Raw genomic sequence first — 18,709 nt, forward strand, 5'->3', positions numbered from 1 at the left:
GCCCCAAGTACTTTTTTTTTTAACTTCAACTGAGGCATAATAGATTCTGCTCCAGGCCCTTATTTTAACCCTGTGCATATCTTTCTGTTTCAAGTGTGTTCCTTGTAAATAATATATTGTTGGATTCTTGTTTCTAATCTATTCGGCTTCTATTTTATGGGTGAGTTCATCCCATTCACACTCACAGTAATGATTGCTAATTGTGTGTTTCCCTCCATATTATTTTTTTTCTGTTTATCTTTCTCAAAAGGAGTACATTTCAGGAATGGGAGCCAGCCTATTCAAAAACACAGAGATAAAATGCCAAATGAAAGGATTAGCTAGTGAACCTGTTTGGCCAGAACAAATAGTGCAAAAAAGAGTAGTAACAAGAAACAAATTTGGAAAGGTAGGTGGGAGCCAGATTGATGTTAGGCTGCACACACACACACACACACACACACACACACACACACACGTAAAAGGCAAGACTTCTTGAGTAGGGGAATAACACGGACTGATTTGTGTCTCAGGAAAATTACTTTGACAACTTTGTGGAGGATAGATTGGAGAAAGGAAAGAGTAGAAGCAGAGAGATCAATTAGGAGGCTATTGTAAGAGTTCTGATGAAACAAATGTTTAGTCAATAAACATTTATCAAGTGCCTACTACGTATCATGCATAATAATAGCTACCATTTATATAGCATTTTAAGGTTTGTAAAGTGCTTTACATATGTTAACTCATTTGATCCTAACATCAACTCTATGAGATAGGTGCTATTACTATTCCCATTTCACAGATGAGGTAACTAAGGCTGAGAGGGGTTATTTGTCCAAGGTCATATAGTTGTAAGCATCTGAGGTAAGATTTGAACTCAAGTCTTCATAGGTCCAAATTTAACATTTTTTCTACTGTACCACCTAGCTATAACACATGACCTATAGTGGTGTGTCTATATGAATGAAATGGAGAGGACAGGGAAATAAGAGAACTTCTGTGGAGGCAGAATTGAGAAGAATTGGCAACTGATTTGTATATGTGGGTTGAAGAAGGGGTAAGAGAGTCAAAGTGTTTCTGAGGTTGAGAACCTGGATGATTGGAAGGAGATAATGGTATGTTCAATAGAAATGGAGTAGGGGCTAGTTAAGAGGTTGGATAATTAATGAGTTCCATATTGCACATACTGAGGTGGATATACTGAGACATATGCAAGTGGAAATGTCTAGCAGGAATACTCAACTGGAATTCAGCAGATAAGAGCTGGATATAGAGACTTGGGAGTCATCTATATATGAGAAAGTAGCTAAATCCAAGGGAAGTGATGAGATCACCAAGAGAGTATACTATAGAAGGAAGAAAAGGGCACAGAGAACAGAGTCTTGGGAGTGAATACTCTCATGAATATAGGAAAGGGTTGGCTGAAAGAGAAACAGGAGGGAGCAATATCTTTTAAGGTAAGAGGAATTATCCAAGAGGAGAGGGTGATAAACCATGTTAAATGCTTCAGAGAGAGAGAAAAGACAAAGACTAAGAAAAGGCCATTGGTTTTAGTAGATAAGAGATATTTGGAAGCCTTAGAGCAGTTTGAACCTACTGGTAGAGTCTAGTGCCAGATCATAAGGAGCTAAGGAGTACGTAAAAGGCCAAGAAATGGAGGCAAGGAATGAAGACATACAGGATGATAACTTGAAGGGATGGTAGGGTCAAATAAAGCTTTTTTAAAGATGACTAGAGAGTCATAAATTTTGCCTACACTTAAAGGGGAGGGGAGTGTTGGGGACCAGAGAGAGAAGAGAAAGAGAGAGAGAGAGAGAGAGAGAGAGAGAGAGAGAGAGAGAGAGAGAATAATTTAACCCTTTTAATTTAACCTCTTTAAGGAAAATCAACAGTTAGTTGTGCAGTTGTTTTTTTTTGGGGGGGGGAATGACAGCTCCTCAAGTTAGAGTGTAAGGAACTGAATTTGACAAAATAAATTCCATGGAAAAAATGGGAACAATTCTAAGGGGAAAAAGCAGTCCCAACAAGGGATCTTTTGACAGACTGCTTATCATATGTGCTGGTTGCACAAAGGTGGGATGGAGAGCTAACTCGTTGCATAACAATCAGGATACCCCAAAATTTTGATGGCTAGAACATCACTAAATCTAATATGATGAAATTCAGTATGGATGGATGTAAAGTTTTAAATATCCATTGCCCAAGTATAAGATGGAGGAGGAGGTTAGGATGGTTACGCAGCATTTTGCCTGAAAAAGGAACTGAGTGTTTTAGTGGACCTCAAGCTCAATAGGAGTCACTAGTGAGATTTGGCAGCCAACAAAAAGCTGAGATTTTGGGGGCAGCTAGGTGGCATAGTGGATAGAGCATTGGCCCTCTAGTTGGGAGGACCTGAGTTCAAATCCAATCTCAGACACTTGACACTTACTAGCTGTGTGACCCTGGACAAGTCACTTAACCCCATTGCCTAGCCAAAAAAAGAAAAGACAAGAAAAAGCTGAGATCTTGGGTTGCATTGAGAGGAACAGACCTAGGAATGAGGTGGTAAAAATTCTTGTGTATTCTGTTCTCATCAGAACAAATTTGGATTATTATCTTCAGTTCTCAGTGCCACAGTTTAGGAAAGACTTTTATAAACTGAAGAGCATTCAGAGGGCAACCAAGATGGTGAAGGGCTTTAAGTCTGTGTCATATAAGAATGGGTTGAAGGAGCTGGGGAGGAGATTCAGGAGAAACATGATAGACTGTTCAAGTATCCAAAGGTCTGGCACGTAGATGAGGGATTAGACTGGTTCTGTTTGACCCTAGAGGGCAGAAGCAGGAGCAATGAGTAGAAGCTGAAACTTGGCAAATTTGGGCTTGATGTCAGGAAGAACTTCCTAACAATCAGAGACATCTGAAAGCTGCTTCTGGATGTAGCTCCAGGTAGCTTCCCCTCCTACCCTCCAACTAGAGGCTTGTTTGGATAGCTACTTGTTGACTATGTTCATGTGGATCCCTTCCCAGTTACAGGTTGCATTAAGCCTTTGAGGTGCTTTCCAACTCAATGATTTCATGATTCTATGAGAACATCTTAGAAAGATTAAGATCACTTCTCCCTTCCAAATTGGGGTTTTTCCAGTTCTCTGGAGAAATCCATTTACATAGTGGTCATGTACCACCCTATGCTTGTCCACTTATTATCTGTGTAATAATAAATAATTATTAACTACATTATTAATCATTACCTGTAATAATGCCTGTGTTCAGTTTCCTCAACTCTGTATACAAATGCCTTCTTTTCTCTGGCAGACTCATCACCTCACCAGGGTTGCTGTGCCTTCTGGTATGTTTCCCTTGCTTCAAGTCTCTCCCCATTCCAGTCCATCCTCTCTATCAGCTACAGAACTGATCTTGCTAAATCAAGGGTGATCACCTTACCCTCCTACTCAATAAGCTCTCTATCATCTCCAGGATCAAATATAAAATCCTGATTTTGACATTCGAGGTCCTTTATAATCTGCCCTGCCCCCAAATCCCCACCTTTCTAGTCTGCTTATAGTTTACACCCCTCCAGTCCCCTCTCCAATCCCCACCCAGTGACACTGGGCTTGTTGTTTCATGAAAAAGACTCCATTATCTAGACTCTATCCATTTTCATTGGTTGCCCCCTCCACCTCATCTCCCCCCATGTCTGGAATTATTTTCCTCCTGCTCCAGGCTTCCTTCTAGTCCCACTTGAAACCTCACCTTCTGCAAGAAACCTTTCCTGATCCCTCTTAATGCTAGTGCATTCGCTCTGTTGATTATCTCCAATTCATCCTGAACATATTGTTTGTACGCTGGCGTTAGCAAGTTCTCCCTCATTAGACTGTGAGCCCCTTGAGAACAGGGACTATCTTTTACCTTTCTTTGCACACTTAGAACAGTGCCTGGCACATAGCAGACTCTTACTAAATGTTCGTTGACTATAGAATGAGGGGAGTTGGACTAGGAGACCTCTCACCCCTTTTTCTCTGTTCCTGCTCTCCGCTCTAAGTATCAGCTCCATTCTGGAGCTGGACAGCGAGTTCTGCCGGTCAGTTCAGGGTGGGGGGGGGGGAGGGCGAGGGAGCAAGCGGGTACAGGAGTTCTCTTTCTCTTTGTCGAAATGTGTGTGCCGGCAGTTCAATTCTTAGGGGTAGGAAGGGAGCTGACGTTGTCCCCGGCAGGATCGAAGGAGCTGTTCCCCAGTTTTTTGCTACCACAAAAGTGTTATAGCAGCACTTTTTTTTTGTGTACAAATGTACATTTTTGTACATATATGGATTCCTTCCCTCTTTGATCTCTTTAGAGGCATATGCCTGATGGTGGTATTGCAGGGAAAAGAGTTATGTAAGTCGAATGACCTTTTGGGGTTGTTGGATTTTTTTTTGGTGTGGCTACCACCAGATTCCAAGTCCCGGGGTTCCGCGTTCTCTTTGTGACGTAAGGTTCTAGTCACGTGCCCTCTCACGACGCCCAATCAGAGCACGGAGTCCTTCCAGGCTCGCGATTCAAACTGTTCCCATTGCCCCGGCCGAGCCTGGTTTGGAATCTCGCGGGGAAGCTTCCCCCTCCCGTGCCAGGGGGCGCAGCGGGGCGCCGCTGGAGGGGGCCGGGGAGCATGGAGCACCGAATAATTGGACCTGGGCCCTACCGTGCGACGAAGCTGGTAAGCTGGCGTGCGGCGGCGGTCAGCACTGCCCCCTTCTCCCGGTCCCTGCAGGGCTGATGCCCACCGGCAGCCCGGACTCGCTGAGAGCTCGAGCGCCCCGGGTCCTCCGGCTTGTGGGGGCTGCGTTTGGTTGAGCTCGTGGGCACTCGGCCTGTCTGTTAATATTCTTTATTCATTTCATATTCTTTATTTCTGAAATCTGGATTCCGCTGGCCTTGTTTGGGATGGAGGCTGAGCTGTCTCTGGTACCTGATTTTTATTGATGTTTGAGGAAAGAATGATAAGATTTGGAGTCCAGCCAGCTTGGTGCACGCCTGCATGGATCCTCCAGATGTTAGTTAGCTTTCCAGGTAAAAGGAAAGGAGTACCGGTCCCAGAACCTTAATTTCCTCTATTCCACCTTTCCCCTTAAAAAAAAAAAATAATAGCGACTACCTGAGTTTTTTTTTTTTTTAAGGCATCTCTAGATCCAATGGGGTTTAAACGCTGAGATCTTGTGATCTGGTTTTACAACTTTTTTTTTTAAAGCTAAACAGACCTGATGGTTATAGAGTCTCAGCTGAGGGAGAGAACCTGATTTGGCTTGGTCCCATATTCAGCCTGTTTATCATTCACTGGGGCTGGGTGTGCACCTTCCTAGAGTGAAACTTACTACATCCCTGTGGTTGTGGCAAAACGGTTTTCTGTTCTAATCGCACATTGTCTCATAGTGACTTAAGCTGGGTTAACCCTATTTGCTTCATTTCCTGTGGTGATTGTTTAGATTTTCCTCTTACCACCCTGCCTTTGTTCCTGGGGCAAAGTGACACCATCTCTAGATCATCAAAAGCAGCCCTTTTTCCCTTGAACTTAGATCTAATCGGTTTCTTCTCAGCTTTTTCTCTGGGTGACTCGAAGTCAGACACATACATGTCAGTTTTTACCTGAATATAAAATTGGGGTAAAACAGTTATTGCACCTCAATTATTCTTGTGGAAAAGTGAGAGCTGGATTCTCAGCTCACTCCACCTTGCATCTGCTGCTCTGCCTGGTTTCAACTCCAGAGAACTATATACCCCTTGTTTTTTTTTTGTAAACCACCAGCTCCCCTTCATTTTCTGCCTCCTTTTGTCTCCCCCTGTAGTTTGTAAGCTCCTTAGGGCAGGGACTGTTTTTTATTGTTTTCCCAGTGCTTAGCAGAGTGCCTAGAATGCAGTAGCTGCTTAATAAATATTTATTGGATTGGATAGATATGGGTTAGACAATAACGATAGCAATATTATTAATAATAATATACTAATTATTAATTATTACATTAATTACATAATCAATTAATAATAGCAATAAAATAGCAATAAAAGTCTTTGAGATTTGCAAAGCACTTTACAGATGTTAGCTTGCAAATTTTATCCTCACAAGAACCTTGGGAGGAGGTACAATTATTGTCCTCATTTTATAGATTAAGAAACTGAGGCAGACAGAGGTTAAATGACTTTTACCGCAGTGGATAGAGTGCTGGACCTGGAGTCAGGAAGAGTTCAAATGTGGCCTCAGATACTTAGCAGCTGTGTGACCCTGGGCAAATCACTTAACTGTGTTTTCCTCAGTTTCCTCATCTGTAAAAATGAGTTCAAGAAGGACAAATGACAAACTACTCCAGTATCTGCCAAGAAAATTTCAGATGCGATCATGAAGAGTCAGACGGGACTGAAACAACTGAACAACAACACAGGGCTAGTCTGAAGAACAAATATTTAGGACAGCTATGTAGTGCAGTGTATTTTCCAAAATGCTTTATTGAAACTGCCTCCTTTTTTTGTTTAATCTATAACTTGCCCTCCTTCCCTCAGTTCTCTGCACACACACAGACACACATACACACACAGACACACACACACACAGAGACACACACAGACACACACACATGCACACACACTCCTCCTCACTCCTCCTTCTTCAAATAAACCAAAATAAAACTTTCCCTTCACTGTTAGCATAGTCACACGAAGCAGATCTATATATTGACCATCTCTGGAAAATTTTGACTCCTGCTATACCTTGTCTGTTACCTCTCTTTCAAGTGATGGGAAGCATGTTTCATCCATGGTCCTCTGGAGTTGTGGTTGACCACTGAATGGATCAGTTCTTAATTTTTTTCATTTTTTCCCTTAATTATATGTAAACAAAAATTTTTAGCATTTGTTTTAAAAATTTTGAATTGCCTGTTCTATCCTTCCCTCCCTTCCTCCCCAACCTCTTCCTTGAGAAGGCAAGCAATTTGATATAGATTATACATACACAGTCATGCAAAATATGTACATATTAGACATATTGCAAAAGAAAATGAAGAAGAAAAAACCAAGAATAATAAAGAAAGTAAAAAAGTGTACTTCAATCTGTATTCCTACTCCATCGCTTCTCTTCCTAAAGGTGGATAGCATTTTTCCTCAAGAGTCCTTTGGGATTGTCTTGGATCATTGTATTGCTGAGAATAGCTAAGTCATCCACGGTTAATCATCATTACAACATTGCTGTGATTGTGCATAATTATCTCACCATTCTTCTCACTTCACTTTGCATCAGTTCATATAAGTCTTCCCAAGTTCTTCTGAAAGCATCCTGCTTGTCATTTCTTACAGCACGTATCACAATCATATACTACAACTTGTTCAGTCATTCTCCAGTTGATGGTCATCCCCTCAATTTCCAATTCTTTGCCACCATAAAACTACTATAAATAATTTGTGCGAATAGGTCGTTTTCCTTTTTATTTGATCTCTTTGAGATACATACCTAATAGTGATACTGCTGGGTCAAAGAGTCTTAAGTTTCTCGAAGCTGTTTTTCTTTATGATGTAGTCATTGTATAAATTGTTCTATTTCTGCTCCCTTTACTCTTCAACAGTTCGTGTAAGTCTCCCCAGGTTTTCCTGAATCCATCCCTTTTGTCATTTCTTATGGCATGATATTCTGTTGCATTCATATACTGTAATTTGTTTGGCTGTTTCCCAGTTTTTTGCTATAATAGAGGTGTTATGGCAGCACTTTTTTTTTGTACATATGTGGATTCTTTCCCTCTTTGACCTCTTTAGAGGCATATGCCTGATGGTGGTATTGCTGGGACAAGAGTTATGTAAGTTTAATGACCTTTTGAGTATAGCTCCAAATTGTTGGTTCTGTTAAGAAGCAGGGAGGATAGTGTCAGCATGCAAACAATAATGGGGTCTTACCTCCCTCTGCAGCTTTGCTGTTCACTCTCAGATATTTTGGTCATCCTGATGTTAGAACTCATGGTGTTAGCTGGAAGTCTGGGTGTGTACCTTCTCTCCACACCCCCCTCTCATTGACAGCAGTGGATGAAGAGAAGCACAGACATTTTGAGGTCACTGGGCATGAGGAAACACTGGGATTCTCTTGAACTGTGGAACCTGGAACTTTTGCATTGTAATATCTTCCTTCTCTTAGGTAGAGCAAAACTCTTATCAGAACTGAAACATTAAAAAAAACCCCTTCATTTGTTGAATTCTTTCATTCATTCAACAATTATCTGTTGATAATCTACTAGGGAAAATGCATTATGCTAAGTTCTGACACTGAACTATATTGTAGGAATAAATAGGCAGCTAGGTGGCATAGTGCAGAGAGTGCCAAAGCCTGTAATCAGGAAGACTCATCTTCCTGAGTTCAAATCTGGCCTCAGACACTTACCAGCTGTGTGGCCCTGGGCAAGTCACTTAACTTTGCTTGCCTCAGTTTCCTCATCTGTAAAATGAGCTGGAGAAGGAAATGGCAAACCATTCTAGTATTTTTGCCAAGAAAACCCCAAATGGAGAATTAGACATGACTGAAAAGGACTAAACAACAACAACACGAATAGAAAAAAAAAAGAATGGGAAAAAAAAAGAGTGTGACATCATCTGTGGGAAAATGATAGCAAAATGGAAGCATATGGGCCAGAACTGCACATCAAATGAAGTAGAAAATTAAGTGAAATATCTTGAGATATTTAATTGGGTGAATCATTGTGGGTAAAGCCCTTACTGCTCAGATCTCAGTATTTTTGTTCCTTGGATCTATTCTCTTACATTGTTGTTCAGTCAATTTCAGTTGTGTCCAACTCTCTGTAACCCAATTTGGGGTTTTCTTGGTGAAGATATTGGAGTGGTTTGTCATTTCCTTCTGCAACTCATTTTACAGATGAGGAGACTGAGGCAAAGAGGGTTAAGTGACTTGCCCAGGGTTATGCAGCTAGTAAGAGTCTGAGGCCCAATTTGAATTTAGGAAGATGAGTCTTTTTGACTCCAGGCCCAGAACTCTATCCACTTCGCACCTAGCTGCCCATTCTCCCATATGTCCTGTAAATCATCAATAGAGAACCTGGCCTTAAAGTGCTTAAAGTCTTTTCCTTTTAATATACTGGTGTAGCTATCTATGCTCAAGTTGTTCATCTGTTGTCTTTCACTCTCACTGCAAGACTCACCCATCTCTTTTTTTAGGTCATTGATTAATGACCTGCAACTTTATGTTTTTTGTGCAACTTCTCATATAAGCCATCATTGGTAACTATCTGGATAACTAATGGTAAAAGAACCTCATTTTGATCTGAATTACCCTTGTTTCTAGGTCTATTTATATATTTTTCTTGAGAGTTGGGTCTTCCAATCTTGCTCCAGCTAGAATTGCAGGGGCCCATCTTGGGCCCATCCCTCTAATGATTTGTCAGGAATTTTGACCTCCTTAGTTTCTCACCAGGGCAGATCTGTTCATCTTTAGGCAGCCTCCTGGATAGTAGCAGGAATTTCAGGCCAGTGCAGCCACACTAGGCTTAGACTGTACTCATTTCTATGTACTTCGATGTAGGTACCTGAGCATTTGTTTGCTATTCCTCACATGTGATGCTGTATCTCTCAACTTTGCTGTGACTCTATGTACCCCATGGTTGGGATGTTTTCCTTCCTCACCTCTGCCTTCTAACTACCTTGGCTTTCTCCAAGACTCATCATCTTAAGTTCAACCTTTCCCAATTTCTTCAACTGTTAGTGCTTTATACTGTCTGTTTATACTGTGTCTATCCTGTATGTACATGGTTATTTACATGTTATCTCCCTTGCTATAATGGGAGCTCCTGGAGGCAAGGGCCATGTTTTCAACCTTTTTTCATGTCCGTAGCACAGTGGCTGGCACATAGTAGGTGCTTAATAAATGCTTGTTGACTGACTGACTTATTGTCACTTTGGCTAAAGTGACCTTCATAATGAAAAATGTAAAAAAAACAAAAACCTCATTTATTTTTAAAAGATAACTCCTGAGTTATGAATAACTGCAGCATTTACAATACCTTGCAGTGTCTTGCCTACAAGAAGCAGTTAATAAATGCTTGTTTTGTTGAAATACTATGGAAGAAACCAATTAATTTGGGGAGTCTAATCTTTTTAAAGCTTGCAAATGGTTTTTTGGGGGAGTATAATTCAAGTGTGTCTAGGTTTTTGTGCCCATAAAAATGCAGTTATTTCTCTGGTTGACTTAGGCTCTTCATAATGATTAATTTCACTATAGCTGTACTTATTACAACTCGCTGAGATATTAAAGGGAGGATTTATGTGGTTACAACTTATGTTTTGAAAATGTGTTGGGAAGGTGCAGTTTTCAAATGGATTAGTTGTACATGTTTTAAAAAATTGCTTCTTGATTCCTGATAAGTTGTTTAACATTAAATGCTTAAGGGAAAATTGAGCTTTGTGAATGATATAGCCTGTTATGGAGGCACCTGAGTTGTATTTAATACAGACCCATGGGTCTTCTGTGCCTCTTTCTTTTTCTCTTAAATAGTTTTTCCCCTAACTTCCCCTCCCTTTTGTTTCTTTTCTAGGCTATTTTTCATTTTTATTTTCTTTTGACATAATCAATCAATTAATTGATCAACACTTATTTAAGAACCTACTATGTGCTAAGCACTGTGTTAAAACATTGGAGATACAAAAAGAGGCTAAAGATAGTCCCTGTCCTCAAGGAGCTTATATTCTAATGGGGGAGACAACATGCAAAAAAAATCTATATCTACACATATCCACAACTGTATATCAACTATTTATAGGATAAATAGGAAATAATTAGCAGAGAGAAGACAGTAGCATTAAGAGGGGTTGGGAAAGGCTTCCTGTAGAAGGTAGGATTTTAGTTGGGACTTAAAGGAAGCCAGGGATGTCAGTAGTCAGTGGGAAGGAGGGAGAGCATTCCTGGCACAGGGAACAACCAGAGAAAATGCCTGGAGCAGAGAGATGGAGGGTCTTATTCTTAAAAGAGCGAGGAGACCAGTGTCACTGGATTGAAAAATACATATTGGAGGGTAAGATGTAAGAAGAGGAGAAAGATAGGAGGGGGCTAGGTTATGAATGAATGATAAACAGAGCATTTAGCATTTGTTCTTGGAGGCTTTAGAAAGCCACTGGAATGGGGGGGGGGTTAATGTTTTAGGAAAATCACTTTGGTGGTTGAATGGGGGATGGACTGGAATGGGGAGAGGCTTGAAGCAGGCAGACCCATCAGCAGGTTATTACAATAGTCCTGGCATGAGGTGATGAGGCCCTGCACTAGAATGGTGGCAGTGTCAGGAGAGAAGGGGGCCTGTTGGAGAGATACTGAAAAGGTGAAATTGACAGGTCTTGGCAACCACTTGGGTATTGGGTGGGGGGTGATAGTGAGGAGTCCAGGATGACTCCTACATTGTGAACCTGGGGAACTAGGAGGATGGTGTTTCTCTCCACAGTAATAGGGAAGGTAGGAGGGGGGCAGGGTTTAGGAGGAAAGATAATGAGCTCCGTTTTTGACATAATGAGTTTAAGATGTCTACTGGACATCCAGTTGGAGATGTCTGAAAGGCATTTGGAAAGTGAGATTGGAGATCAGCAGAGACTAGGGCAGGATAGGTAGATCTGAGAATCATCAACATAGAGACGGTAATTAAAATCCATGGAAGTTGATGAGATCACCAAGTGAAGTAGTATGGGGGGAAAGAGAAGAGGACCCAGGGCCAAACCCTGAGGGACACCTACAGATAGAGGGCATGATCTGGAGGGTGATCCAATAAAGGAGATTGACAAGGATCTCCTGGATAGGTAAGAGAAAAACCTTGGTGGGATTAGGCTACTGGGTAATCTCAAGCTTTTTACATGGTTGTTCTCCAGGCCAGCTACTACCAATCCCATGCCCAGATTTCCTCCCCTTTTGCTCTCCATTCCCAAATCTCAAATTGGATTTGACTGTTCTCCCTTCTTTTGTTTAAATAGCTTTACATATAACCAAAAGTGAGCCCAGTATGGTGGAGAAAATTGAGACTAGGCCTTGCTCAGGAAGAGAGTAGATTCAAATCCTATCTTTGTTACCCACTGGCTATGTCTCCAGGAGAAATTCAGTGCCCCTGGGCAAATCGCTTTGGCTATGAATTTCAGTGTAGACCCTAATCTGCTTTGGTAAAGCAAATTTCCTCAACACCAATGAAATCACAAATCTGGACTTTAAGAAAACAACCTATTAATTTTCTTTCATGTGTTAAGTAAGGTATACTTTTCATTCATCTACCTAATACCAGTTTTTAAGCTCCTTGAGGGTAGGGACTATCCCAAGCTCATTTTTATATCTCACATAGCATCCAGAACACTGCCATATACATAGTAAGTACTCTAAATATTTGCTAAATAAATCCTTTTTGATCAAGGCATGGTACTTAATGTTAGCAGTGCTATAGTAAAAAGAGTTCCTTGTTTTTATCATTGTGACCTCAGTGTTTAGCAAAATGTTGGTTATGTAGTAAGTGCTTAATAAATGTTTTCTTGCTTACTTAAAAAAAAAAAGGGGTTCCTTAATGGAGTAAGAAGATTTAGGCTTAAGTCCAAGGTCAATTGCTTGCAGGCCATATAAGCCAAGCCAGAAACTTGATTGAGGAAGCATCATGGGATAGTAGAGAAGGCTGGACATTTGGAATTGAGGGATTTTGGTTTAACTCCTCATTTTGCCACTTATTAGCTGTGTGACCCTGGGGTAAGTCATTTGATCTTTCTCTGCCTTAATTTCTTCTTCTATAAAATGGAGCTAATAATATTTTATTGTCTACCTCATAAGGTTGATGGGAGAAAAGCATGTAAACCATAAAGCAGAGTTGTCAAACTTACTGCTACAAGCCCACAAAACTCCCAAGAACCAGATTAAAAATGTAATTGGGAAATATTTAACAAGATAAATAAAAGCGCAACCCAACACTGACAATGTTAATTTGTAGTTTCTAAGTCAATTTGCAGCCCACAGAGATCTATTTCTATTTGAATTTGATACTACTGCCTAAAAGCAAAATATAAATGTGAGCTGCTGTTATTATTGAGTGGGTCATAACTTCCTGGAACCTCAGTTTCCTGATTTATAAATGGAGATAAAACTATCTGCCTCACAGGTAATGAGATAATGTATCTAAAGTGCTTTGCAACTATAAAGTGCTTTATAGTGAATTCTTATTATCAGCTGGCATAACCCTAGTGGTGCCTGGCAGAGCACTTTTAGAGATGGAAGAGAATTCAGAAATCATCTAGTGTAATTCTTTCATTTTACAGATAAAGAAACAGGCTTACAGAGGTTAAAATATTTGCCCAAGGTCACAGCTAGTTAGTGGCAAAACTGGCATCTGAACTTAGGTCCTTTGATTCTAAATCCAACGCTATTTCCCCCAGCTCACACTGCCTTCCTACTCTTTTTGCTGTTGTTCGGTCATTTCAGTTCTGTCCCAGTCTTTATGACCCCATTTGGGGTTTTCTTAGCAAAGATACTGAAGCGGTTTGCTTCATCTCCATCTCATTTTATAGATGAGGAAACTGAGGCAAACAGGGTGAAGTGATTTGCCTAGGGTCACAAAGCTAGTAAGTGTCTGAGGTCAGATTTGAATTAAGGAAGATGAATCTTCCTAACTCCAGGCCTGGTGCCACCTAGTTAGTTGGCCCCAAAGTAGATCATCTTCCTATTAAATTGAGACATATTTGTGGGAAAATCTGTACCCTAATGTCTCTCAACCTTTTATTTCAGGCTAAGGACCAGAAGACTTCTAAGGGGCTTCTCCCTAAAGCAGGACTGAAACCACACGGAGAAATTTCATAGAATTATAGATTTAGAATTGGAAGGGACAGTAGGGATCGAGTCCAGCACCCTCATTTTACAATTCAGGAGTCCAGGGATCCTAGCTGGAAGTTTGTTTTCCGTTTTCTCTTCTCCCAAGCAAATAACAGGGAGAGATTCAGTAGTATCTATTATTAACCTAGGGAGTAGGCTCTGATGACCCCCAGTTATGATAGCAAGATTATTAAGAACTTACCTTAGAAGTGATTGTTCTCCTCTGATTCCCCTTGCTTACTCTAGTGCTTAAAAGTGTGTCAATGCATTTTCTAAGGGCCATGTTTATACTTTTATTTAAAAATAGCATTGTATAGGTTAAAACTGATTTTATGTCCCAAATAAAATTACAGATGAATATGAATCATTTTAATGCTATTATTTTAATATTATTATTTTAATACTAAGCATGGAAACAAACTAGAGAAATAAAGCACTTATTAAGTACTTTCAAAGTGCCACATGAAGCAGCTAGATGGCTCAGTGGATAGAATGTTGGGCCTGGAATCAGTAAGACCTGAGTTTAAATCCTACCTCAGAGACATTAACTAATTGTGTGACCTTGGGCAAGCCACTTAACCTCTGTTTGCCTCAATCTGCTGGACATGGAAATGGCAAACCATTTTAGTATCTTTGCCAAGAAAATCCCACGGGCAGTATCGGTGTGTTATGGAGCAACAGCAAAGTGCCAGACACTGTCCTAAGTTCTTAGGATGCAAATAAAAGGAAGCAATTCAATTCCTGTCCTCAAAAAGCATACATTCTAAAAGGGCAAAACAATACATAAAAGAGAGCTGGCAAGGGAGGCGGTGGGTGGGCAGGGACACATACACATTGAGAGATGCTGGGGAAGTGGTGTGGAAGCCTGACTGGGCAAGATAAGATGAAAACTTACTTGTCACTGCTGGGGAACCTGGGGGTGGAGTCCAAGTTAGTGACAGAGAGATGAGACTGCTGGCTAGGGGTTAGGTAGCATGATGAAGAGATGTCAGGGATAACATCTGTAATGAAATGTTTTTCATGTTTGAAAGAAACTTAGAGGTAGTAAGTTATTTTACAGTGAGCAGTGACATTTCCATTCCAAAAGTTAGTCTTTTCTCCTCTATTTTGGGTTATTGCTATTATCTTATACAAATGGTAAACCTTTTAAAGACTTCATTTTCTTCAATACCATTATAATGGGCAGCTAGGTAGGGCAGCTAGTGGATAGAGTTCTGGGCCTGGAGTCAGGAAGGTTCATCTGGCCTCAAACAAGTACTAGCTGTGTGACCCTGGGCAAGTCATTTTACCCTGTTTGCCTCAGTTTTCTCATCTGTAAAATGAACTGGAGAAGGAAACGGCAAACTACTCCAGTGTCTTTGCCAAGAAAACACCAAATGAGGTCACGGAGAGTTAGATGCAACTGAAAAAATGACTGAACAGCCATTATGCTCTTATATTTCTTGTTCCAGAAAGGAAGGAAACAACCCATATTCTGCAGAAGAGATCAAAAAGTGTATTTCAATAGTAGATGTGATATTCTGTTGTTTGGCCCATAATATTAAGTTAATCTGGCCACGTTGGGTGCTCTTAGCCCTTAAATTAGTAACTTGAGCTGAGGTCTTAAAAAGAATAAGATTAATTGATTACAAAGAAACAGAAAGCTTCCCCCCACCCTTTTGTTATGAAGATTCCCCCTTCATATGTTGTAATTTATTTAAACATTTATTAAGTGCCTACTGTGTAATTTTAAGCATATAAAAGGGGCAAACCTGAGATGCAGAGAAAGCACTCTAAGAAAACTTGAGTAGAGAGATAACAATTTCATTTAGGGTGTATGTGTGGGGTCAGTGGGGATCAGGAAGTTCCAGAATTTCAATTGTAAGAGATTGTGCTCTTGTACTCAAGTGCTGCCCACATCTGAAAATGTACCCCCCCCTTTTTTTTAGCATACCCAATGTAGCTACACCTAGTCATTGCTGAAGGACCTCTGGTGAAAAGCAGCCCCCCATTGTTTCCCATGGCAAAGCATTCCACTTCTGGCTCTAATTGTTTAGGAGCTTTTCTTTACATCAAGTCTAAATCTCCTTCTCTGTTATTTCTAACTATTGTTCTTTTAGGGTTAAGAAGAACAAATTTAATTCCCTTTCCAAATGATAGGTCTTCAGATGTTTGAGGATAGTTCTGTTTCCCTTTCATCTTTTTTGTCTCTGGAATAGCCTCTTCAGTTCTGTCTACTGGCTCTCATAGGGTGCCATCTTTAGGCCTTTTGAGGGAAAAACTTTCAGCACCTAGGACAGTGCCAAGCACATAGTGGGTGCTTCATAAATGCTTGATGACAAATTAGTTTTCCAGATAAGTAAAATTAAAATAAAACATCATTATACCATTTACTTACCGAGTGTGACATAGGAAGTTATAGTAAAATCAGACCTGGAACTCTGGGTATGACATAGTAAACAATTAATAAATACTTGATTTACTATTGTAATTGACATATTGAGACACTCTCAGTGATTCTTGAAAACACACTTGTTCCCAAAATACTTTCTTTTTACTGGGGGATACAACATGTAGGATATAACAAAATATATGCAAAGTGATGGGGGTCACTAATGACTTAGGAAATTAGAAAAGGCCTCTTGAAGGGGTAGCCCTTGAGCTGACTCTTGAGGGGATTTTAAGAAGTGAAGGTGAGAAAGGAGAATAGTTTATGCAAAGGCACAGTGAGGGACCAACAGATAGGCTAGTCTGGCTGAAGTGAAGACTGTGTTAGGGGGAATATTGTGAAATCTGCCTGGAAAGATAGAGAAGTGCTTTAAGTGCCAAACAAAAGTGTATATTTTATCCTAAAAGAAATGAGGAGCCCCTGACACTTCAGAGGCATGATCAGATGTACTCTCAGAATATCAATTGGGCAGCTGTCAAGGAAGGTTAGATGCCCTCTCCAAATTTTCCAGAGGCATCTTGATCACCAAATAGCCTTTTCTCAATCCTGATCCATCTTGACCTTTTTGTAGCATTTGACACTGTCATTCACCTTCTTCTGGATGTATTTTCCTCTCTGATTTTTCATTATACTGATTATCCACTGGTTGGTGGCTTGGCTCGTGCTTCATCCATGTCATGCCTCTAACTGTGAGTGTTCCCTGTGACTGCGTCTTGGGTCCCCTCCGCTTTTTATTTTACTATCTCACTTAGTAATCGTATCAGCTCCCAGAGGTTCAATGATCATCTCTAGTCAGATGATAACTAGATCTATATATCTAGCTCTAGTCTCTCCTGATCTATAGTCAGGCTTCTCCAACTGTTTCTTGGACATCTCAGACTGGATGTTTCATAAGCATTTCAAACTCAACATGTTCAAGACATTATATTTCTTCCCAAACCTTTCTCCCTCTGAACTTCCCTGTTAATGCAGAGGGTACCACCATCCACCCAGTTACTTAGGCTCACAACTTTGGTGTCAGTCTCAAATCCTTGTCCTCACTCATCCTACATATCCAATCCATTGCTGAATCTTGTCATTCGTACCTTTACAACATCTCTTGTCTGCATCCCATTCTCTACTCCTCCCCTACCCACATGCAGACGCCTTCCTCATTGAGGCTTTAATTGCCTTCACTTGGACTACTACCAGAAGTAGCCTTCTGGTTGATCTCAGCCTGAAGTCTCTCTCCAAGGTTATTGATCTTTCTAAAATATAGGACTGTTACTTTCTTCCTTCTTCCCCCAAGTTAATGAGGTTGATAATTGATGAGGAGTAGGACCAGTTCATCCTTCTAGAATGAGGCAAAGGAGGAGAGTATGACAGCAGATGATGTTGGGGGTGAAATGTGCATTTGAGGAGGAATGGGAATTCTGATCAATTGAATGACCAGCCACAATTCTAGAACACTTTTCATGAAACATGCTAATTGACTCCTGATAGAGAGGTGACAGGATACAGACTGAGACTTTTTTTGGGACATTGCCAATTTGGGAAATTTGTTTTGCTAAAATATACATGTTTGTATGAACAGTTTTGTTTTTATTTATCAGTTTAGGGGATGGGAAGGTGGCAGGGAGAGAGGATGAATTTTTGATTGGAAAATAATTTCTAAATAACAAAATATGCAGAATGAAATACATTTTTAGACATAGTATAGGAATTTTAAAAATTAACTGTGCATATCTATTTTTCAAAAAAGTTTTGTTTTATTTCTCAATGGAGGTGGGGTGAGGAAAGAAAAATGCTCCTTAATTGGAAAAAAAAAGATCCAAAGTGATCCCAAGAATGATCCCTTGATTCACCACCCCCTTGCTGGAGGATAAAGTAGAAGGGATATATCAATTCTAAAGCAGTTAGCCATGTTATCAATATGAAACCACTTTTAATCTCTTGGATGTGATCCTAAGAATGGTTCCTTGATTAACTAACTCCCTTGCTGGAGGCTAGAGACATATCAGTTCTAAAGCATCTAGCCATGCTATCAATATGAAAAGTAGTTTCATATCGATGGCATGGCTAGAAAGGGAAAAACTTTGGGAGGAAAGCTAATGTTTTGAATATGTTGAGTTTAAACTGCTTATGGAACTCCAGTTGGATGGCATGAATTTTTCCAGTGTAGTATAAACTGAGGTCAGTTGAAGAGAGAGTTGGCAGTGGTGCAGGTGGCCAGAAAAGGGAAGGTTTGGAACAGCTGCCATGGGAAATGTGATAGAGTTAGCCAGGGAAGAGTAGGAGGATTGTTATGCAGAAATGAGGACTCACTGAGAGTGGATGCCCAGAACAAGTAGCACTTGCAGAGAAGCAAATTTAGGGTTATGTAAGGAGAGACTTCCTACCAGTGCTATACAAAATTGGAATGGCCTCCTTCTGTAGTTAATGGGTTTTTCTGTCAAAAGTAGATGGGCCCCTCTGGAGTTAATGTATTTCTCCCCTTACTGGAAGTTTTTGAGCAAAAG

At 40.4% G+C, this 18,709-nt stretch overlaps 1 protein-coding gene across 7 annotated transcripts in view; it reads left to right on the forward strand.

Annotated features, from left to right (window-relative positions):
* Positions 1 to 18,709, forward strand: part of LOC114044126 (DEP domain-containing protein 1B) — a 262,877-nt gene that overhangs the window by 140,343 nt on the left and 103,825 nt on the right. The window contains exon 1 of one of the 7 annotated variants that reach the window (XM_027863434.1): positions 4,528 to 4,651. The exons of the other annotated variants lie outside the window; for them this stretch is intronic. Coding sequence (XP_027719235.1) covers positions 4,604 to 4,651 — 48 coding nt within the window. The 5' untranslated portion in view covers positions 4,528 to 4,603. Of the gene's footprint in view, positions 1 to 4,527; positions 4,652 to 18,709 lie in introns of those variants that run through there. 7 annotated transcript variants of the gene reach the window in all.

The sequence above is a fragment of the Vombatus ursinus genome, unplaced genomic scaffold (genome assembly GCF_900497805.2).
Source record: "Vombatus ursinus unplaced genomic scaffold, bare-nosed wombat genome assembly UNPS02014772.1, whole genome shotgun sequence".
In the NCBI taxonomy this organism is placed as follows: Eukaryota; Metazoa; Chordata; class Mammalia; order Diprotodontia; family Vombatidae; genus Vombatus; species Vombatus ursinus.